This window comes from Acomys minous, assembly GCF_964271855.1.
Source record: "Acomys minous genome assembly, chromosome: 2".
Taxonomy (NCBI): domain Eukaryota; kingdom Metazoa; phylum Chordata; class Mammalia; order Rodentia; family Muridae; genus Acomys; species Acomys minous.
Genome location: NC_140484.1, coordinates 68743976 through 68768021, shown reverse-complemented (window position 1 = coordinate 68768021; position 24046 = coordinate 68743976). Strand labels below are relative to the sequence as shown.

Here is a 24046-nt window from a genome sequence, read left to right as displayed (position 1 = left end):
CCTATGGAGCCAAGCCCTATGTAATTGTACTGCCTTGTTTTTGTAGCCCACAACTTACAGTTAGGTCAGGGTAGGCCTGGTCTCTTGGCAGTCCTCCTGCCTCAGCTTTTGAGCTCCCACACCTGGCTTCCTAATCTTGTCAAAATTTAAAATAAAGGACCCAAGAACTACATGGACCGAGTACGTCCTGTAGGGCCTTCCTGCAATGTGGAGAGAAACTCTGAGTCCTGGGAGACAAGTCTGTGCATTTGATGGGAGGTAGAAGAAATGAGTGCAGTGACATGCTTAGGGCCCCTTGTTTGCTTGTTTATTAAAAACACTAAGGGGCTCTTTCCACCATCTTTCCGCACCGTCACCATGGTGCGCATGAACATCCTGGCAGATGCTCTCAAGAGCATCAATAACGCCGAGAAGAGAGGCAAACGCCAGGTGCTCATCAGGCCGTGCTCTAAAGTCATTGTCCGCTTCCTGACTGTGATGATGAAGCATGGCTACATCGGTGAATTTGAGATTATTGATGACCACAGAGCTGGGAAAATTGTTGTGAACCTCACAGGCAGGCTGAACAGGTGTGGCGTGATCAGCCCTAGATTTGATGTACAACTTAAGGACCTAGAAAAATGGCAGAACAATCTGCTCCCGACCCGTCAGTTTGGCTTCATTGTACTGACAACCTCAGCCGGCATCATGGACCATGAAGAAGCAAGACGAGAACACACAGGAGGGAAAATCCTGGGATTCTTTTTCTAGACATGTAACACATAAATAAAAAGCCTTTGTGGACAAAAAAACAAAACAAAACAAAACAAAAAAACACTAAGGGGCCAGATGAAGTCCCAGGACTTCCTGGATGGTTCAAAGAACCAGGTCTGGAAAGTAGATTTAGGTTCCTGTCCCTTCCTCATTTCCAGCCTGTCTTGAATTTGGGCTCCACACCTGCGCAACCATCCAGCACCCAGTGCTAGGCAGCCCAGGCTCCCTCCCACACCATCCCCAGATAACCACCTTACCCTCTGAGTGAAGTGATGGCTTTCTAATTGGTTTACCACTAGGGTAGGAATACGCTCCAACCAGCTCTGTGCATACTGGCTAAGATGCATAGATGTGGTTCTTTGACTAAAGTATCAAAGTGACACTTCTTTGTCCTCATTATCATCTATCTCCCTAGTTCCCAGATACACCCTGATCAGACTCTAGGCAAGAAAATGAACCCAGCAAATTTCCAAGTTCTAGTCCTTGCTACAAGAGCTGAGCCATCTAGCCATCCCCTCCCTAATTAGGAAGATTTTTAAAGAGAGCCTTGGAGGTCATTGATTGTTATTCTGTATAAAAGAATATTCCATATACACCTGACCTATCTCAGATATAGCTTACATTTGCCGATGAAGAGTTAAGCAAAAACAACACAATATAATGTGGAGGCGAGAAGGCCCATGGTTCTCCCACCGATAAACTTGTGTCATTCTGTAACCTCCTTAACCCCACCCCCCGCCCAGTGTTACATCACATACTCACATTTGTGGTCTTTTTGTAATAGTCTATGTTGTTGATATCCCTGGCCAGGCCAAAGTCTGCTATCTTCATCACATTGTTTTCCGTTACCAACACGTTTCTGGCTGCCAAATCTCGATGGATACACTGCAACCGAGGAAGAAGAGAGAGAGAGAGATAATCCCAACGTGTTTGGAGATGAGAAGACAAATAGACTCTTAAGAAAGAAGGCAAGACAGAAAATACACCCCCAAGTCGAAAACTAGGTGCAGAATTCTGCAAGAGCCATGCTGGGCTGTAAACTCAACCGGATGAGTAGCGTATACAAGAGCCCCAACCATGAAGCAATGATCACTCATTCTAACTTGAATAAATAAACAAAGGCCCTAGGCCTCTTAGAAAGTAAAGGTTGGTTGTATAACCACGTTCCATTATCTGCAAGTGTCAGTCTCCTGCAGCTTCACACGAAGTGGACATTAGATACCATATTCTTTAGAAACTTTGAGCTCAATCAACCCTTGCTCTTTCCCACCCACTAAAGCGCGACTTTAAGACAACTAAATTAAATTCCAGCTGTCTTCCTTATCTCACGGTCACTTCTCTCACAATGTGACCTCATGTCCTACAAACACTTGGTCTCAGCAAGGTCTAGTTCAGTCGTTCCTGTCTTTCCTTTCCCAGGCTTGCCTTCTAGGCTGTATGAGGACCCTCCTCACTTCCCCTCTCTGCAGTTATGGACACTCTTGATGTCTGTTTCTAGAAACGGTCCCTTCACTGAAGCCTCCCCCAGTCTTCTTTCTCTTGCTTTATTCTCTTGCAAGTCTTTTGGGCTGACTCCCTTCTTCCTGTATCCCTAAAAAGCAAAGAAGCTGCCACAGACGGTTTGTGTTGTCTCTTCTATCCTGTGGCACCAATTCTTAGATGCGGACAGCAGTTGCAAACCCCTCCCTCCAGCCTGGCCTGCGCTGAGACTCAGGTCACTCTGGGACATTCCTGCAGACAGCATCGCCCTCTTCACATCTCAAGGCCAATATCTGTACTCTGACCTCCTATCTTGTTTGGTCCTTAGTCTACACTCAAGTCCTGACCATTCATTCCAGCTTCAAGACGGCTCCAACATCTGTCCCTTAAGGCCAGGCCACGGTCACTGTCCTTCCCCCTGTCTCTGTGGACTGCTACATTGACTGTACAGATGCTTTCTTTGCTGTGAGTTTGAGGCCAGCCTGGTCTACAAAGCAAGTCCAGGACAGCCAAGGCTACACAGAGAAACCCTGTCTTGAAAAACAAAACAAAACAAAACCCACACACACACACTCTCTTGATTCCTCCTTTACACCTCACACACTATCTGCTTCAGACACAGCCCAGCATGTCCTCTCCTGGCACACTGCCCAGCCAGAGCTCTTCTGTCCACATTCTCAGCACAGCCTATTATGACACCCAGCCAGTGCAGGGACTACACTGTGTCTGCACATACATCAGTGCCTGGCATTGCTGGGCCTGTTAGGATGCACATGATGAAAGGATGCAATGTCCCAACAGTAACTATGGTCTTGGGAAGGTCTGGCCATTATTGTTTATAAAGGCTCTGCTTTCCCTAGCTATTGTGTTTCAGGGGTACTTTAGCAGCCTACGATTCCATTAAGGACACAGTAAACAGAACCCCTGATCACCCACCTCTATTTTTAGAAGAGCACTACCCTCAAATGCCTCCATGTAGGTTACGAACCAAGGTTAAGTTTTCACATGAAGCAGGGAAAGACTTCATCTACTGGATGAGCGAACTGCGAAATGACCTACTGTAAACTCTCCATGAAATGAAATGACCAAATAAAAATGGAACAAGCCTAATTGCTTCTGAAACATGAATAAGGAATTATTTTAACTCTGCCATCACCACACCCAAGCATCATCCCCTGTGTTCGCTTGCATGTGTGGGTGGGCCAAAATCAAAGACGAGGAAGCTGGCAAGCCACCCAAGTCTCTGTGTTCCTGGCCAGACTAGGAGTGGGAAATGTGAGAGCTCCCGGGGCTGCCTGCAGCTCGGCCTGTGCTGGAGTGCAACGCCAGTTTGGAGGCCTCTTCAAATTCAACTTCCAAGGCCCAGGCCAAGTTCTCCTGGTGGCGTGTTCCTGCTGACATGTGCTCTCTGTGTTTGGCAAGCTCAGCGGTCAGAAGAATCAAGCTTCCCCTGCAGGGGGCTCTGACCACACAATGAGGCTCAACTGGTACTGAGAGGCAGCCATAGGCCACTGCTACCATCTTCCTCACTCTATATCCTCGAGTGCTGGAAAATACCAGGCGCTAAACAGAAGACTCAGAACCATGCTGTGTCTGGCCGAGGCAGACCCTCAACAGGTGACTGGCAATTAGTAATAAGAGTAACTACAATGATCACCATGTTATTTGTAAAGATACTTCTGCTCCCCACCGTTTCTGCAACCCCCAAATATACTCATTCCCCTTTTTGCAAAATTCATGTGACAAGCCTAGCTAGCTCCACTGTACCTAGCAGCTGCAAACCATGAAGTTTCAAGTCCACAACACTAGGGTGGTTTGGAACCGCCACCAGTCCTGTGACCACATGGACCAGCATGCCCCTCCCCCGACTCTGAGCAGGGACACACAGCTGACCTCAACGTTGGCCCAGAAATCCTTCTAGTGGTGCCTAAGAGTGACATCCTGGTCTCCTTCATCTCAGCTTCTTCCCAGTTCACACCATATCAACAGCCACACCCTCCTCCTGTTTGGCCTCCTACTGATGTGTTTGGTTCAGGGCTGAGCTTCAGCCTATGGCTTCCTGGTAAAAGCCTTGCCTTAGCCGGCTCTCACACATGTTCAACGGGAGTGTTGCATTTTCTACAGAACTCCCTCCCTGCCCCACATCCTGGCTCCATGTCCTGGCTCCCAGTTCCTCCTCACTTTGGGAAGCCACACCACCACTCAACTTCTCCAGTCAAAAGTACGGAGCTGTCTTTGTCTTTTCTAACTCCGCTTCTCCTCACCTAATCAACAGTAGACCACGCCCAAATTCCAACTACCAACTTCTTTTAGTGTCTTAGGACCTGATAAAGTTTGTCCCAAAGAGTAACAATGCACCGCACAAGGGCAAATTGTAAGGCATCTGACCCTAACACTCACCCTTGATAGCTTTGCAGAGGCCCCGAGGGCCCAGGGTACCTGCCTGGCACTGTAAGGCCCTGAATGAGTAGGTGATTGTTTATATACTTATTTTTTTTAAATTCCACATCTACTGGCATTTTTTTCCTACTGTTACCACTCACAACTCCTGTTTTGAGAAATGAAGGGTGAGCCGGGTGTGGTGGCACACGCCTTTAATCCCAGCACTCGGGAGGCAGAGGCACTCGGATTGATGTGAGTTCAAGGCCAGCCTGGTCTACAAAGTTAGTCTAGGACAGCCAAGGCTACACAGAGAAACCCTGTCTCAAAAAACCAAAAACAAAAAAACAAAAAACAAAAAAAAAGAAAAGAAAAGAAAAGAAAAAAGAAAGAAAGAAAGAAATCCAGGGCGACACCTGTTCTGGCCAGCCCACTGAACAGCCCAGCCTAGAGAACAGGCATCTATCTGGTGAGCCTCGAGGATGGAAGAAAGGGAAGAGGCCGTTCTCCTACCCCTTTGGCATCAGCAGCATGCCCCGCGGCACACAAACACTTTTCCCCCATCTCCTACCAAGGAGGACTCCCCACAGCAACTGAGCCTAGAGAAATTAACAGGCTACCTACATGGCTGACTGCCTGGCCCAGCGTTCCATGTGAAACAGTTCAAACATTTCAAGATGAAAAAGTGCCATGGCTGTCCATATCTGCCAGATTTGTTTATGATGCTCATTCACTTAACCTATGTCTAGTATACACACGCCAAAACCAAACACACATATATATACACATACTCATGTGTGTACACATATAAATATGCATATACATATGCATGCATATACATACATATGTATATACGTGTGCACATACATGTATACAAAATGCACATGTGTACATATACAAATGTGTGTGCGCGCACATGCACACACACAGAATCAGCTTGTTTTTGTTATTGACCACTTCAGAAGTGAGTTGCAAGCATCATAGTTTCTTCACATCTTGATTCCTCAACATTTCCTAATCCAAAAATCTAAAACATTTCCACTGTTGATGGGCTGCCATGAGTGGAAAATTCCAGACCATAAAACTTTTTTGTATGCACAAATCATTAAAAATGCTATGTAAAGGTACCTTCCGGCTATGTGACTACAGTTCACGGAAAACAGTTGATTTTAACAGACTTGAGTTTCATTTGGATCACTTCTTGTTACATAGACAAATATTACACAAATATTACCCTAAAACCCTAACTCTGGTTTTGTTTCTTTGTTTGTTTGTTTAAGAATTTGGGGTAAGAAATTTCCCAACTATGCATTGTGATCTTAACACAATGACACAATTATCCTCGCCCAAACTCCCATCTTAACACAATGTCATAATTACTCCTGTCCAAATCCAACTTGAACATAGCAATGTTATTTAAGATACAGTCCATGTTCAAATATTAGCCATTTATAGTAAAAAAAAAAAAAAAAAAGACCATCAACTCTCACTGCAAAACCATCAGCTCTCACTGCAAAGAACCAGTCTAGGATTATCATACTTCAGTGTCTGATTGTTTGACTCTTTAGCCTCCTTTTAACCAATCTATCTATCATCTATCTATCTGCCTCTCTCTGTGTACACATCTCGCTATCTATCTGACTTTCATGTCCGGCAAGCTGGCTGCAAACTTGAGACTTAGCTGAAGATGACTTTGAGTTTCCAATCTCCTGCCTCCACTTCCTGAGTGCTCGGACTGTAAGTGTATACCCCCATGCTGCGAGATGGAACCCAGGGCTTCATGCACGATAGAAAATAGGACTCTACTGACAGCCCTAGCTCTCCCAAGCATGACGCAGATACTCTGAGGTGATGTCTTGTCAAACGTCCCACAGTCTAGATTTGTCTCTTTCTTTTGTTTTTTGTTTGTTTGTTTGTTTGTTTGTTTGGTGTTTTTTTTTCCTTTCTTGTTTGGTTGGTTTTTCAAGACAGGGTTTCTCTGGCTGTCCCGGCACTTGCTCTGTAGACCAAGCTGGCCTCAAACTCAGAGATCCGCCTGCCTCTGCCTCCCGAGTGCTGGGATTAAAGGCGTGTGCCAGGACTACCACAGCCTGGCCAATATCTGTCTGTTTCTTGATGCCAAAGATTTTCTCAGGGGCAACAGCCTTCCACTATATGTATACACACACACTACATGTACAAAATCAGAACTCAAAACTGTTAAACTTTGGCTTCTTAATCTATATCAAGAGGCTTTATAGTGGCTAAAAAACAGAAAAGAAAAAAAGAAAGAAAATATATAAGCTATATTAGTGTAAACTCTCCAGAAAATAGGAAAAAGAAAAGGAAACAAAGCAAAACAACTCCACACCAGTTCCCAGGTGATGGAGAGAAAGGCTGAGAAACAGCTGAAGGGCCTGCCACCTGTACCACCTGACACAGGTCACCTTTCACTCCTCACACTAGCAAAGCCCCTGGGGCAATTCAGATTTATGACCCTTCGGAGTAGCTCAGGCTGGAAGTGACAGAGGAGCACGCTCCAGGGGACCCTTTGTCCTTGGCAACCTGTGAGTTATGGGAAATGGAACTGTAGTCAGCTCCGCTCCAGGCAGGAGCAGCTGAGCCATCTCTGCCCACAGAGGACCCTGCCTCTAAGTGTGGGCTTGAGGAAGGGTCTTGTAGGTCCTCGGATAATACCCACGCAAACTCTGGGCACCTGCCTAAGCTTCTGGAATAGCTAGCATGCTTAGAGTTCCATTGTCAGTGGCGTGCTTGGAATGCCAACCATTCACCTCAGGGGACCTGGCCAACTTCTGACCACAGAGTCACCGAAGGAGACAAAATAAACAGCTATCCCAGACTCTCTATGTCAAAAATACTCAGTCTCCACTCTCCGATCATTTAATTCCACATCAAGACCATCATTCTAAAGTTAACACCCCCCAAGTCTGTGCCCCAAGCTCACTCGAATGAAGCCAGGTCACCCAGGAGCATCCCCCCCCCTCCCTTACCCTGCCCAGAGCAGGGTCTCTTCCTGTAGTTAACTTCTCTGGCCTCTCAAGAGCCCATTAAACTGGAATATGAATAGCACCACAAAAATATTTCCCAGGTTGTACAAGACATGCAAGGACTCGATCACAGTGAGCACATCGGAACTGCCCAGCTTTTTCCAAGACATTTAGCTGGCTTTTGCGTCCAACCAACCAAGCGAAGGGGAAACACTCACTTTCTGGGAAGCCAAGTACTCCATGCCTCTAGCCAGCTGGTAGGTGCAGGACACCAAGTCCTTGAAGGTCATCTGCTCCTCAGGAACTCGGTTAATGTCGTAGGAGTACTCCATGCCAGGCGGCCTCCGGGCTCGGAGGTATTCCCGAAGGTTGCCTTTCGACGCGTATTCAACTATGACGTAGAGAGGTCCTGTGACAGAGAGGAGAAGCTCCCTAAGGCAGCGAAGGCAGGGACCACCTGGGGTGACTCAGCAAAGGTGTGACACACACACACACACACACACACACACACACACACCGTTGGTTTTGTGGTGTGGAGGAACAAAACTAGAGCCACGAGCATGGCATGGAAGTACTTGATAAATATTACATCACATAGTGACAGCCCAGCCAGCCAACCTCCCTTCCTGTCTGTCTATCTCTTTTTTTTTTTAAACTTATTTATTTTTATTTTACGTGCATTGGTGTTTTGCCTGCGTATGTCTCAGATCTTGGAGTTACAGACAGTTGTGAGCTGCCATGTGGTTACTGGGAATTGAACCCGGGTGCTCTGGAAGAACAGCTGGTGCTCTTAACCGCTGAGCCATCTCTCCAGCCGCTCCGTCTGTCTAGATTTTGAAATTAGTTTTATCATGCAGAAAGGCATGGATTAAAGAGAATACCTCCATTTCTAGCCTTCCCAAATGATGATCAACACGATAACTTCTGATGGTTTAAAGAAACATACGGCATAGCTGTAACAACTCTGCTGTCGGTGCCGGTGCCCTATACCAGTGGCTCTCAGCCTCCCTAACGCTGCGACCCTTTAATACAGTTCCTCGTGTGGTGACCCGCAACCATAAAACTATTTCACTGCTGAGCCATAGCTGTGATTTTGCCACTGGTATGAATCGTAATGTAAATATCTGTATTTTCCAATGGGCTTCCGTGATCCCCTTTGGGGGCGGGGGTCGAACAACCAACAGGTTGAGAAACATTGCCTTGTCTTCCTGGAAAAGTAATTTCCGTCAGAAGCCTAGCCTTTCTAGCTCCCTTGAGCTATGTTTGTATGTGTGTGTGTGTGTTGGGGGGGGGGGGCGGTGCCCATGGACCTATGTGCATATGCATACACATATATTGTAAGGATAAGTAAATATTAAAATTCGTAGGATGACAATAAAAGATGGGAACTGAGATGGCTTCAAACAGCCAGAGTATGGCGCAGATTCAAGGGCTGGAGAGAATGGTCCCCAGTCCACATCCTGCCCAGTACCAGTTGGGGTCATCATATTTTACTGTCACACGGGCAAGCCATGTCCATTCATTTCTGTATCATATAGGCTGGGTGGTTTTTTCCCCCTTCCAATACAATGGCATTTGTATTGGAATATTTGTAACAGAGACCACAGGCCCACAAAAGTCTAAAATATCTACAGTTGCCCTTTGGAGAAGGTTCCAGTCCCTGCACACCTAAAAGAGAAGCTGCCCCAACACTTTTTCAAGTCTACTAATCGATTTCTAAAGTGCCAGTAGGCCCTCCTGGGAGCAGCCAGGGAACTATTCCCCCCTGGGGGAGACTGCTCTTTCCTCCCCGCCCCCCACCTCTCGCTCTCTGTGAAGCTATTCTTGAGGGCTCAGCCATCTGCTGCCTAGAGCAAGACAGGATTCCTCGGTCCCCACTTGAAGAGAAGAACTTCTCAAGCAAAGCATACTTACTGATCTTCTCCTGCAGCCCCTCACACAACAAAAGCATCAGAAGCAATCCCTTTCCAAAGCAGCTTCCCCCAGTCCCCAACCTCGCCCCCAGCAGCTTTCCATGCTGCCCCTCCACCCTGGGGGGGGGCAGCCACAGACCTGCTGTGAGCCCATGGCTGGTAACATCTTCCTAAGGGTAGAGTAAAAGTGACTTTAAAAAATTGTGTATGTGTGTGTGTGTATGTGTGTGTGTGTGTGTGTGTATGTGTGTGTGTGTGTGTATTTTTTGTATACAGGTAGGCATGCAGGTATCTGTGCTTGTGCGTTGGGCCAGGAGACAGCCTTGTCTTTTAGACACAGTCTCTCACTGACCAAGAACTCTCTAAGAAGGCTAACCTGGTGGGCCAGTGAACCCCAGGATCCACCTTTCTCCATCTTCCCAGAGCTCAATTTTAAATATGGAGTCTAGAGGTCAAACTCAGGTCCTCACGCTCGCAAGGCCAGCCCCCTATTGACTGAGCAACCTCCCCAGCTTCCACTTTTGTGTAGCTTTGAGACAGTCTTACTATAGAGCTTGGGCTGGTGTCAAACTCGTGAGCCCCCTTGTCTCAGCCCCTTGAGTGATAGGATAGGTTTGGACTACATGCCTGATGGGAAAATATGCCCTCAAGATGGTCTAAAAGCAGAAAGCCGGCAGCCCAGTTGTTTCAAATGAGGCCTGACGGCCCAGCAGTGCAGTGTGGACACAGAGAGCGCGCCCTCCTCCTACTCACCATCCTGGGTGCAGGCTCCCAGGAGGTTGATGATGTTCTTATGTTTGCCAATCATCTTCATCATCTCCATCTCTGACACCAGATCGGAAAGGTCCTTCTCCGTGGCGTCATCTACGGACATGGATCAGGGGAGTTACAAATAGCCTGGCTTCCCCCAGCTCCCACAGTTTCAACTCCCAGCCATCCAACTCTTACTTAGGACACCATGAACTTGAATTTTAGACCCCGAAACATTTACCCATCTGATCAGCGAAAGGATAAAGACAGAGGCAGTGGAGTGCCCTGCTCAGTATCAGAGAGGTCAGTGGAGGCCACATGGTCAAGAGTTGGGACCAAATCTTGACCCCCCAACACTAAGGCCAAGTCTTTTGAAGAGAAGTTCTTGATTGTGAACTACCTCCACCCTATGGTGTATCTAAGGTACCTTCTAAAGAACATGCCAGATTTCCTGATGCCCCCCCCCCAAACAATTCTGAGAGTGATGGGGAGGAAAACGTAGGAAAAACACTGGGAACCACTGGGAAATTGGTCTTTATAGAGCAAAAATTTGAAACACAGCCTTTAGCTGATTCAAAGTTAGACCCTGGAAGTAGCCCACAAGTGTGTCTGTAAATGTGTATGCTTACAGAGACAGTCTGAGAGAGCAAAAAGCTCTCTCAAAGGCTCCAATACCACTCCACCACTGAGAGAAGTACAAGTCATGTCTCACATGCATGGCACATGCATGGCAGAGGCCCAACACACATGGGCTCGCAGGGAGCTTCAAATAGGAGGTAAGGCCATTCACAGTGTGCCCTCCTTTAAGTTAATTCTTCTGCCGTCACTTTGATTCTTGCAGTGCTAGGATGCAAGCCCGCTGCCATTCACACGCCACTCAAACAGTCTACCACTGGCTAATTCAATACGGAAACTTCTTTTTTTTTTTTTTAAATTCTGAGCTAAAAGAAAAGAAAAGGGGCTGAATGCAGCTTTAAAAATGAAATAGGAGTGCGGACATCTAAGAATCTATCCCTTCCTATATGGAGAAGAGCATGCTGCCTTCCCTAGACCTCAGCCGTGCTCTCTGGCTGTCACAAAGCATGTTGAAAAGGCTTTGGGTGTCCTCTGACCAAGGACGGTGGATAATCTTGCTTAAAGAGGAAGGCCAACCCCTTAAACCTTCCTTTTGGCAACGGCCTTATGATCTCAAAACCAGAAGTCATATAGAAAGCAGTGTGATGCCCGGTCCTTCCCACACCAACACTCCCAGTGGGTACCAGTGGGTGCCTCTGTCCTGGTACCTGGATCCTTGCTATCTCCTCCCCGGTATCAACCTCAAAGCAAGGAATGTCTCAGGTCAATAACTAAAAAGAAAATGAACGATGCTCCAGGCTCTTTTTTTTTGTTGTTGTTGGTATGTTCTCAGCAGGGAGGGATGTGGTAGGCATCCCACCAAAGAAAGAGAAGGCCTGCCTGCTAAGTATGCTCAGCATCTTACACACCCAGAACAGACTTCTCTGCCTACAAGCTAGGGAAACATGGGGCATGGGATCCTCCTTTCTGAGACCCCCACAACAGGGTCCACACTGTGACCTTGTCCTTCAACTCTTCATGTAAAAGGATACCATGCAAGAATAAGTTAATAGTTGAAAGTAATTCAAGCTCCTTGGACTTGGGCATCAAGCTGGGTTGGAAGGGCTGTGTACAAATATTGAGGCTCCCAGCCCCCTCTAAAGAACATCCTGGGGTTATTGCTTACATTGTCCCTAAGACTCTGCATCAGTCCCAAGTTTGTTTGTTCCTTTTTGGCTTCTAGGTGACTCTTCAAGCCCACATCTTGACAGAATGTGGCACTCTGCTTCCTGGACTTCTCTCCTTGTTCCCACACCAATACCTACCTTTTCTTACTTGTATGTTAGAAGTTTGGGTGCCGAATTTACCAAAATCAAATCCTACCCAAACCCTAAGTCCCTAAGTCCAGGAAGGCACAGGAGAAGAGAATCGGCCTCTTACAAAAAGTCAGAGCGCAGCTCAGCCCAGCAAGCTACTATGTGCTCATAAACTGGCTTTTCTTCTTGAGAACACACAGCTCAAGGTAAATCCTCCTCTCTCTGACCCCACAGCACTGCAAAGTTCGCATGTCACCGAAGGAACACTCCTGATAAGAGCCTTTGCCCCCTGCCCGCCTGCCCACTCACCTTTCAACATCTTCACTGCCACGGTGACCGCCTCCTTGAGCTTGTCCTTATCGATTCCCACTGCTTCAGCCATGACTACTTGCCCGAAGCAACCTTCCCCCAGGGGCTTGCCCAGCGTCAGCCTAAATGTGTAAATAGGGGATTAGCACACAGTGTCTGGCTACGGGGCACAGGGAGGGAAATTCCAGAACTGAATATAAAAAAAAAAAATCTTCCAGAGGCATGCATATGGAACCAATGAGACTTCGTTGCACACGCAGGGTATTTTCTTTAGTGACGTTTTTTTTCCAGAATGTCAATTACTGTTGGCGCAGCTATTAAATTTCACATTTGTGCTCTCGATTTATTTTCTTTTTCTTTATGGAAGGTGTCCTTGCTAGCGAGGTGGTCAGGCTCCCTGCATGCCAACTGTGAGGAGTTTTTGGTTCTGGGCCAACTAAATATTTGTAATTTAAAGTGTCGCAAAGAGGGGAAAAAAAAAGAACCATGAAAGGCTGTTCTTATTTTCTGTCCCTGTAAAGTGGCAGCTTTCAAATCACTATTATTCAATACCAGTAAATTTTTACAGTTACATTGTTGGCCAAGTTACAGGATAGAAATCTTCAGCACATTTCAAAGAATCTGCAGTGTCTCATTGAAAGAAACTTCTAGAAAACAGGCAGAATATTTTTTTAAATTTAAATTTAGAAATTTTTATCTCTACCCAAAATAAACAAGGAAGAAAATAGAAAGCAAACAGCACAAATTCCAATTTTAAGCATAAAAGTTTTATGCACGTCAGACACATAACCTGACATTGTTGTAAGTGTTCTGGAAGCCAAAAGGACAGGAATGTCTTTGGAATATTTATGAGTGTGTGCGAGTGCGTGTGTGTGTTTTATGAATGCTTTTTATTTGTTTTAATTATGTGTACGTATGCTTCTGGGGAAGGGATATGTGCATGTGAACGCAGGTGCTCACTAGCCCAGATATATCAGATCCCCCAGATCTGGAGTTACAGGAAGTTGTGAGCCCTCCCCCATCATGGGTGCTGGGAACTGAACTCTAGTCCTTAACCAGAGCAGGTCCCGCTCTTAACCAGGGAGCTAGAGTTCCAGCCTGAGGGTGCTTTCTTTCCTTTCCTTTTTTTTTTTTTTAAACATAAGCACAAGCCTTGAGGTGTCCTCACTGTACAGCATTTACAGTAAGTACATAACGTTCTGAAAAGTTCAAAATAGAAAGGAAATAGAGAGCAGCACATGCTACGCTGAAGGCACCCCCTTCCCCTTTTTCAGTCAAGAACTAAAATCAAATTGAACATCTTGGCAGAAAATAAATATTTGCGTTGGAAAATGGCTAATTTATGTCCTATTGCCCAGCTACTACAAGCATAACAAACCTCTCTTTGTGTAGCTTTTGCCTCCAATCTAATAAACCGCTTCTAAATAGGCCTCATTCATTGGAAATCTGCTCCACCTACATTTGTGCTAAACACTGCTTGCAAATGCATGGCGCTCAGATTTTCCACACTCGGGTACCCGCGGGTGGGAGCCTCTGGGCAACACAGACTCACACTGTTGACTGCAGTGTCACAGGTGGCCCAAAGGACAGACTCAAACCTGAGAGCTGCAAGTTTTTAACATACGAGCACAACTCCCCAATTCAAGGCTTGTATATACAGGAATGTGCACACAATCCCAGCTATTTATATAATTACACACAGCTAGGAGTGCTGGCAAGGGTCAAGAGAAACATCCTTTCCTTTCTCAAAATTCTGGAGGTAAAGAAACCATTCTTTGTGTTTGCTCTGGTACCTCACCAGAAAAATGTCCAATAAACATTCTCTGAATGAGTGAAGGAGTGAATGGAAGCTCTTGTCACTGAGGTACACAAATAAACTGGAAATTGTTTCCACTGACATAAACTGAAGGCTGCACAGACAGTTCCTCGGCCCTGGATTAGGCATATATGAAGTAGATGTAAAGATCTCTAAATTGGGAACCAAAGTGCCTGGAATGGTGTGGATACAAACATCCAAGGGAGACCCAAGCTTCACACACACACACACACACACACACACACACACACACACACACACACACACACACACACCACCCGCCCCTTTCAACTAGAGCTGGCCATATCTAGTCTTGGGGAAACTTCATCCTACAGGAAGGAAGCTGCCAACCTTCCAGGGAACTCACCCCCCCCCCCCAGAGCTAAGGGTGGTCTTCTACCTAGAGGGCAGAAACTGGTAGCCCACTCTCCTCACCGCCAGCTGGGTTAAACACACCCTCTGGCGGGAGTTTGCAATTCAAAGGTCCTTGGTTAGCAAGACCCGAGTGGCAATGAGAGATTTTTCCCACAAGCAAGAACTGTGCTCGGCCTCAGGAGGTGCAGACCACCACCCTCATCTTACAGGAAGAAGTTCAGAGAATGGAGTGAGTCCCTCAGGCCTCCCCAGATACTGGCTGGCAGGACTGGGATTCAAATCCAGCTGTGCACAGGGCCAAATAACAGAGTTATTCAGGCTGGGCCAAGAGACAAAACGGCTCCTAGCGAGGCGCCGGTCCAAGCCTGCACAGCAACCTTGATATGGCTCTATCATCTGATAAGCAAAAGTATTGTAGATCAAAGAAATCAGGTATTGGGTTCAGATTTGAAACCTGCAGCCCACTATATATCACAGTAATGGCCATTAAAAAAGGAAACAACATTAAAACTAAACAACAACAACAACAAATTAGCTCTGTTTTAAGGGCTGCGTAACTTTTATTCCATCTGACTGGGTTTGAATTGTCTAGAAACTTAAACAGTGATAACCAGAGGCCATCTTGCAGCTCTGCTTTGAAGGAGCTATTTTTAAAAATATTTTCCCCCCAGGAGTTGGTTATTTAGAAACATACTCTCACTCCTGCTGACAATGTCCGCGTAAGACCTTCGCAGCTAAAGGCTATGAAAAGAAAAGGTCAATACAATATTCCCAATTTAAATCCCAGCATTCCCTGGGGCTACGCACAGAAAAGGACTCACTTGTCTCTGGGGAATTCCCACTTGGGATCCTCTGGCAACTCGTACTCGGAGACCCCTGCTAGCATCGGGGTGTCTGCCGTTGAGGACAGACGTGTTGTTATCCTCACCAGTGGGGTGTTGGAGTTCATGGAGGAGCTGGACTCGGCCGAAACCTGGATACAAAATGCAAAGAAGCAGATGTAATCCTGGCTCTACCTGGGGAGGCCAGAAGTGAGCTGGGACCCAGCCAGAACATTCCTTCTTACAAAGAATCGGGAAGAACCAGGCAAAAGAGCATGGACCAAAACGAAAAGTCACAGGATACCCTCTATCGTCCGAAGGCCAGGTGTCCCAAATAAAAGCGCTTAGGGAAGTTTAATCATAGTATTTCTTTCTTTCATCTTCAAATTTTTTTTTAATTAGGGTTTTGTTTTGGTATGTACATTGGTGTTTTGCCTATATGTATATGTGTGAGAGTGTCAGATCCCCTGGAACTGGGGTTACAGACAGTTGTGAGCTACCATGTGGGTGCTGGGAACTGAACCTGGGTCTTCTAGAAGAGCAACCAATGTTCTTAAATGGGTGAACCATCTCTCCAGCTCCTCATCTTAATATTCTAAAGACAGCCACTTAAGAACGTGCAGGCCGACCCCACTGGCTTCATTATAGTCTTTTGCCTTTCCTTGGTCAGATCTCTGAATGACCAAGGTCCTTTCAGTCATGCCCAGCCCACAGATTAATGCTGTGCTCCAGTGACTAATATGAAGGCTGGGCTCAGCTACAGGGCGCTGGCCAAGCGTGCACAAGGCCCCACCTTCAATTTCCAGGACCATAACATAAAAGCAAATCCAAATCGAATCAACAGGTAGGGATTCACAGACGTTTCGCAGATGAGCTCTTCCACATGGCCTTTGCCTCCAAAATGTAAAGGGTAGGCGAGGGGTTCTCAAGGAAAGAGCCATTGGGTGTGTCTGATGTGGTGCTCTGAACAGGAATGGCCCTCATAGACTCATGCCTTTGAATGCTTGGCCAATAAGGACTGGCACTATTAGGAGGTGTGGCATTGTTGGAGGAAGTGTGTCATCACCCTGGGGGGCCAGCTTTGAGGTCTCCTATGCTTAAGCTAGGCCCAGGGAGGCACACAGTCCCCTTCTGCTGCCTGTGGATCAAGATGAAGGACTCTCAGCTCCTTCTCCAGCACCATGTCTGCCTGCACACCGCCATGCTTCCCGCCATGATGACAATGGACTAAGCCTCTGAAACTGTAAGCCAGCCCCAATGAAATGTTTTCCTTTGTAAGAGTTGCTATGGTCACTGCAATAGAACCCTACAGACCCATGAGAAGGGCAGTCTGGTAACTCGAAGGTCCTTCATTCAAGGAAACCCAGGTCCTGGGCATTGGGAGGGCACTCTCCATGTCTCCCCAGTCCTTCCGAAACTTGATGGTGCCCAGGCCGGTTAGCGAAAGTGAGCTGGCTCTTGTCACGTTAGCTTCAGAAAGCAGGGCAGTGAACTCACGAGGCCAAGGGTTGAGGGAAAGGCCTTTGCACCCAGAACCACACAAGGCGTCACCACGTTATTCTCTCATTTACCTTGACCTACATCAGCCCAGGTCAGAGCCAGTGTTTATCTCTTAAACACAGTCTCTCCTCAGCGGGTTTCTGAGAGAAAATTGACGCAGAGCCCACACGAAGGCTGTACCTGGGTGTCACTATACAACCTTGGTCTGACTGTGGCCTGCTGGATACTGCTATTACTCTAGACCGCAACTGAGGCTTTGGTCCAAGACACACGAAATGTGAGGTTAGACAGGGACCAACCAGGCAGCGCACCAAGCCACCCTGGCTTCCATCTCCTGCATGGGTGACAATCCCCAGCTGAGCATACAAACACCTTCTCCATCCAGCTGGCAAAGAGGAATCCGAAGGCACTCCAACAGGTGGATCCTAGACTCTCAGAGGAGCCCGAGGACCTATGTTCTTCCCAGGACTGTCCCACTGGCAAGCCCTTCTGCTCTTTGTAAACCCAACTACCCTTAATGGAAGTAAGAAAAGTGTTCACAACATTAAAAGCAGTGATTTCCAAGGTTATCCTTAGCTACATAGTAAGGTCAATCCCAGAGACCCTACTATATCAACACACACATACACACACACACACACACAAATTAAAAAAAAATTCTAATATGAAATCTTACTATCATTTAAAATATGTACAAGGACATTTCTGAACCTTCTTCGTTATCTTTTGGGAAGGGGAAAGGTATTTTTTTAATGAAAAAAATCATCTGTGTCTGTGTGTCTGTGTCTTTGTATACATATCAGTGTGGTCAGAGGACAATTTATGAGAGTTAGTTCTCTCTCTCTACCATGTAGGACCTGGGCATTGAACTCAGATCATCAGGCAGCAAGTGCCTTTCCCCATTGAGCTTTTAACCCCCAAGGAAAGGCTATATTTAAATTTAAATTTAAATGCAGACAGGGCATTTACTCATTGTGGCACAATGAAAACTGCTTTAAAAAAAAAAGGAAGCAAAGGATTGATAATTTTGCAATAGAGAGCCACGCACTCAAAGGTCCCAATATCAAAGACAAATGCAGAAGCAAGCAGGAAAAAGATGAGCTAAGAAACATGTGGTTTCCTCTAGAATCCACTCCGCTTGCTCCCTACTGAAGCCACCAGCAGAGAAGGAGCCCCACCCAGGGCATAGCAAAGGATAACTCTCAAGCCCCTCCCACAGTCCACGTGGTGTCCAGCCTCAGACCAGAAGCTTCCTGACAACATCAAATGTCCACTTTCCACTGGCCACAAAAATTATCATGAGCTTCATCCACAGAGAAGGGACTCAGAACATTCCAGACTAGGGTTGGCCCACAGTGGAACCACCTACCTGGATCAATTCTGAATCAGGGTCATATGGTTAGCTTGCAAAAGGTGTTTTGTTTTGTTTGTTTTTAAGATCTTTCTGGAAGCCCTTCCACACAAGCAGGTGAAAATCGTCACCTAGTAGACGTATAGTAGGAATTCTCGCCAGAGGACCAGAGGCAAGAAAGTTACATCGAACTAGTAAAAGTCAGTCCAGTAATGAGACAACACAGGCCCCAGAGAGCAAAGAGCCAGCAGAGGTTGTGTGCAGCCAGGACACTCTTTACAGCGCCATCAGTTTGGCACTGCATCATTGGACCCTAAAGGTCCGGAACTAAACTGTCAGCGTCCGTGGTGTGCTAGGACCAGTGAAAAGGGGACACTGACTGGGAAATCTCAGGGGACCACAGTCAGCAAAGATGTTAATGTCCGGAAGCTCGTGGCACACTGCAGGCTCTGTGGCTTGCCCCTGGGAGCCAGTACTCACCCTGGGGAAGCTAACAGGATGGGTTTCAACCACAGACACTTTCTGGAAGGATATCTAAAGATTTAGTAGTGGTCACCTTTGGGGAGAGGGATCAAGAATTGGAAGCAAGGTAGGAAACAGGTCTTATTCCAAAACCTCATACACCATTTAGGTTTTACTACCCTGGCCTTGTGTTTCTCTTGTGCTTTAGAGGTAGGTTCTTTCCTTAACCAAAATATCTTTGTAACAAAATAAACAGGAACTAAGAGACAGGCAGGCACAGGCTTGAAATGTACAGACGTCAGTTAGACAATACCAAGACCCTGTTTTCGCTCCTCTCTGGGGCCACCAGGCTGTTTTGTGATGTTTCTACATCCTCCACTGTGCGTGCCCAGTGACCATCCAGGGCCAAGCTGCCCTGGTCTGCTGGACTATACATCCTGGTCAACGGGACTGTGAGCTGAAGGTCAGAAGACTCCAGGGTCTAAGTGCCAGTTAGAATCCACACTACATGCGGGTCTCAGGAAGTGTCAGCCCAGCTCACAGAGTTAGCAGACGGACAGAAATGAAGGCAGCAGACGTTAGGTGCTTGCTGCTGAGCTGGGTCAGCCATGGCTCCCCAGTGCTTTGCTGTGTGGCTTTGTTCTGATGTCATGGGGGATACACCTTAACTGCACGTCTGGCTGCATGCAAAATGGGACCCTCTGCTGTCAGCCAGGATGGCCTGGGGCTCCAGCAGGCAAGAATTTCATTTTTAAATGTAGGCATTGGGGGAAGAGGAAGGAAAGTTGTAGGGTAACCAACCGAGTCCTGATGGTGAATATGACTTAGGTGCTACCTCAAATCAGAGTGATTTACCATCTAGTCTTACATTAACTGCTCTGTGGAGAAGCTCTGAGCCAAAGGGAAGGAACAGCACAGCTTCCCCCCACCCCCCGGGGGGTGGGGCACAAGTTTACCATACAGGCACACACCCACAACAGAGGTTTTAATGTGAACATTTTCAAAATGGAAAACAAAAAGAAAGGAAAAACAAAACAAAACAAAAATTTAAAAACACCCTAAATTAATATAGAAGAAAAAAAAAACCGTGACAGTCTTTGCTATAGCCATTACTATCAAAATATAAAACTGTGTTTACTTGTGGGAATTCTGTTCAATATAAAGTGCAGATTCAGAGTCAATGTACAAGTCTGAAAAACATCTTTGTTAAAAAAAAAAAAGAAAAGAAAAAACAGAGAGAGAGAGAGAGAGAGAGAGAGAGAGAGAGAGAAATACCTTAAGTATCCGAGCATACAGAATCTGTTTTCCCTGTCTATAGAGGTATATCTTAGTTTCACCTCCATGCATTTTACTATATTTTTAAAATCCCCTCTGGGACTGTAAAGTATGACTGGCTTTCTCTTCACTCCCCTCTCCTCAGAAACTCAACCTGTCTAGAGGGCTTGGCAAAATCTCCGGCAGGGGTTCCCTGAGGAACCCCACGTTTCAGGGGCCCCTTCCCTCTGAATTGTGGCCCCGCCACCCACCTTGGAAGCCATTCAGAACCATCACCTGGCTCTTTTTCCTTTGGTCATTATACCTCCTCCTCCTCCTCCTCTTCCTCCTCCTCCTCCTCCTCCTCCTCAGACACTCTTCAGTACTTAATCTGGTAACATCAGTTATGGAGTTTCCCTTTCAACACACTTAAAAATACCCCACAGTTAGAAGTCACTTATAAACAGCCAACGCTAACACGCCAGTAAACTGTTCCCCCACCCACCCAACTCTTGGCAGTCGGCTTTTTAAAAAAGCCGCACGCTGCTCCTCAGTCTCCAGTTCGGCTGCCTTACATGCCGCGATCTCTTTACCACGTGCCATAAATCAAGCTTTTAACTAAATGTGCTTTTCATCTATTTCCACAGTACATATGGGAGATTAAAGGAGGAAGTGGGTTTTTCTCCCCTCTTCTTTTTAAAGGGCCACCAAGAAATAGCGGGCGGCATCTTTTTATTCTGGATTAAGCTGTGTATCCAAAGGGGACCTCACAGACGACACAGCAGGCAGAAGCGAAGATGCTGGGGAAGGTTGAGAGCCAAATTTTGCCTTTATTCCTGAGGGCTGATACGTACTCTCCGACCACAGCAGACTTGAGACTCCCTCTGGCCCCCAGACGGCAGATGGAGCCTTACATACCAGAATAGAAGACCATGGTGTAGGTAAAACTTCTGCCCCACATACCTCTACGCCCAAGCAGAAGGCCTGTACCACACCAAACTTCAGGGGACAGCTGTGGGTGGATTTTCCCCTCTTCCATAACAAAATCTAGGTAATTACTCACGCTTAAACGGCCTCTACCCAGCCCAGATGCTTGAACAGCCTGTCACAACCGTAAAAGCACCTAGTCCACGTGTAGCCATCAGTCAAAAAAGCATATCTGGCGGAGGCTAAGCTGGGGGAAAGGACAGCAAGAGAGCCTATGGAAGCGTAGATTCCACTTGGGTCACCCACTACTATCCAGTTGCCCAAATGTTTCCTGGACCAGTATATGACAACACGGGATCGACTATACCACGAAGGAGATCCCAGGTCATGGTGTTGAGCTGCTAAGCAGTAGTCCAGTTACTGAGCTTCATATACTCCATGACCATGAATATACTGCCCTGAGACTATGGACATTTTGTCCCGAGACTGGCTCTGGAATCAAGAATTCCTCCATCCCACCTTCATCACATGCGCCTCAAAGGCGATATGAAATGGCTCCCTGGTTTTCTCAGCAGCCCTCTGTCAGTGGCTGAAGCCGAGAACAAACCCACTGCAGTCCCCTGTGAGACTGGGGGATGGGTAAGCTACGGATTCATCTGGACACAGCCGGTCGACGAGCAGGTAAAGCTTGCCTTTTGCAAGCTTCTGGCTCCAGAGGAAGGGCTGACACATCCTGTGAAACTTTCTCAACAGACACAGCATCCCCTCCCCCCCAACCCTGGGACAAGGTTTCCTCTGCCCCTCTGTACACCCGTGCTCCACCTCCCCCCACCAAGGGACCTGTGGGGGGGAGGGAATCACAGAAGGCAAATCCCTCCATTTGGACTCAGGAGTACACAAAAACCACTTCTCAATGGCCACTAATGGTCCAGTTGGCTCACAAGGTGCCCTTCTCTGGGGTACCAGGAAGTAGAGGCAAGTGAGCAGGTACCTACAAAGTGTCCAGCCCTGGCAGTGGATGAGAGGGAGATTTCCCCCAAACTACCAGGAAGTAAACATGGAGGGGAGAGAGAGAGAGAGAGAGAGAGAGAGAGAGAGAGAGAGAGAGAGAGAGAAAGAGAGAAAGGCCAAGAAGGAGATATTGCAGTAAGTAAACAGTCAGCTTTCCTTGACCTGGAAAGTAATCTTCAGAACCTACATTAAATTTAAAAAGTCAGGCAGGGTAGCTGACACTTGGAATCCCAACCTAGTGAAGGAAGGGAACCCGGCCCTGGGGCTCATAGGCCAGACAGCCTGGCTTAATTGGCTAGTTCCAGGCCAGTGAGTGAGAAACTTTGCTGTACGGAAACGGAAAGGGATAGGGAGTGGACAGCACTGAGGAATGACACCTGGGGTTATCATTTGGCCTCAGCACACATCTCTCCACACCCACACACCTGCCGGCACACAGGCAGGCCCGCACGCGCACACGGAAAAACAACAGGAACAAACAAACTCTCCTTGTTCTAAAGCAAAAGACAAGGATGAAGCGAGAGCAGGGAGGCTGTGCACCTCCGTGCTGTGGGATCATGTGTGAAGAGCTCGGGCCAACACAAAATGAAGGCCAGCCGCTGAATGCCTCGGAGCACCCGTCCTCCAGACATCTGATGACAGGTTCATCTGTCGCCAGGTAAAGGCGTGCTTGGCATCTCTGTGGTATTCACTCTGTCATTAACCTATCTGCAGGCCTTTGTGGGGACTTTTCCCTCCAGCCAAAGGCCAATACCCTCTTTATCCAAATCCATGATAAGCATCTCCCCCTCAGGACAGTGGGCTGGGCTTTGGGAAGAACTTTGGGAAGAGGCATACCACGCTCCCCCCACCCCCTGACTTCTAGGAAATGCTGGGGCACATCCACACCTCTTCAGCCCACTTATCTCCCAGAGACTTACTCATCCAGAGGGCCTGGTACTCACACACTCCTCTTACGCGACGTGACTCTGAGGAGACATTGCTAAGGGACCTTCACTATTCACTAGCCTTGCAGCCAATGGCAAACAGGGAAGGCTTCTGTGACATGAAACTCCCTTAATAATTCCCTTAGGTGACAATGGGGATTGGACATGCTAGGCAAACATTCTAACACGTGCGCCACACACCCCTCCCCCAGCCCAACAATCCTGGTTTAGGCCTGTGCACTAAAATAAGCGCTTGGTTTACACTGTGCACTTAAGTAAATGGCAATGACTAAAAGAATAAAAAAAAGGAGGGGAGAAGAAAATGAACAAAAACCCAAATTTTCCCTTTAGTAACCCAGGGAATATGAGAAAAGTGGACAGTGGAGACGGAGACAGATAATGAAGAAAGGCAGTTGGCCAAAAAGAAAGGCAAACATGATGAACGTGTGTGTCAAGAAGGAACTCAAGGGCATCTGTCCTCTTCACAAGAAGCAAAGGGAAGGACACTTGTAGTAGATGTGACATTTGTTTTCTCTAAAAGATGATGGAGCCAACAAGACGGATCACCAGATAAGTGGTCAACACTGAGCCTGACCTATTTGACTCCTAGGAACCACATGGTGGAGGAAGGCACTGGCTCACGTGTAAGTTGTCCTCTGGCCACCACAGACATGCTGTGTCATGGGCATGCCCACGTGTACACACACACACACACACACACACACACACACACACACACACACCTGAACTACATAACTATACAAATGTTCCTCTTAAAAAGGGATGAGGACTGAAGAGATGGCTCAGTGGTTAGGAGCACCTGCTGCTCTTGCAGGGGACCCAAGTTTTAGCCCTAGCACCCACATCAGACAGCTCCCAACTCCCTGCAAGTCCAGCTCTGAGGGATCCAGTGGCCTCTTCTAGCTTTCCAAGCGCTTTCACTCACATGTATAAACATACACGCACAAAAATAAAGATCAGTCTTTTAAATGACGAAATAATTATGGGTCGATGGTCTAGCTGTATCAAGTGACAGATTTCACTTGTTTCCCCTAGTATTAAAACAAATAAATAGAGATGGGACATCGCTCCCTTTATTTAAACTCCTTATCCGAGAGTTCCACCGGGGAAGATGGAGGATAAGAATGTGGCCCAGAGGTAA

The 24046-nt window shown here is 47.0% G+C and overlaps 2 protein-coding genes across 14 annotated transcripts in view; one reads left to right on the top strand and one right to left on the bottom strand.

Moving 5' to 3' along the window:
* FGFR2 (fibroblast growth factor receptor 2) overlaps positions 1-24046 on the bottom strand; it is a 105533-nt gene that overhangs the window by 8925 nt on the left and 72562 nt on the right. For all 13 annotated transcript variants that reach the window (XM_084772683.1, XM_084772672.1, XM_084772680.1 and 10 more), the window contains 5 exons: positions 15454-15605; positions 12442-12563; positions 10265-10375; positions 7817-8007; positions 1516-1638 (listed from right to left, as the gene is read on the bottom strand). In XM_084772683.1, the coding sequence (XP_084628809.1) occupies positions 1516-1638; positions 7817-8007; positions 10265-10375; positions 12442-12563; positions 15454-15605 (699 nt within the window). The remainder of the gene's footprint in view (positions 1-1515; positions 1639-7816; positions 8008-10264; positions 10376-12441; positions 12564-15453; positions 15606-24046) is intronic.
* LOC311592385 (small ribosomal subunit protein uS8-like) lies at positions 25-1486 on the top strand. The gene has a single exon (XM_084772741.1). The coding sequence runs from the start codon at positions 268-270 to the stop codon at positions 748-750; it is 483 nt and encodes a 160-aa protein (XP_084628867.1). The 5' UTR covers positions 25-267; the 3' UTR covers positions 751-1486.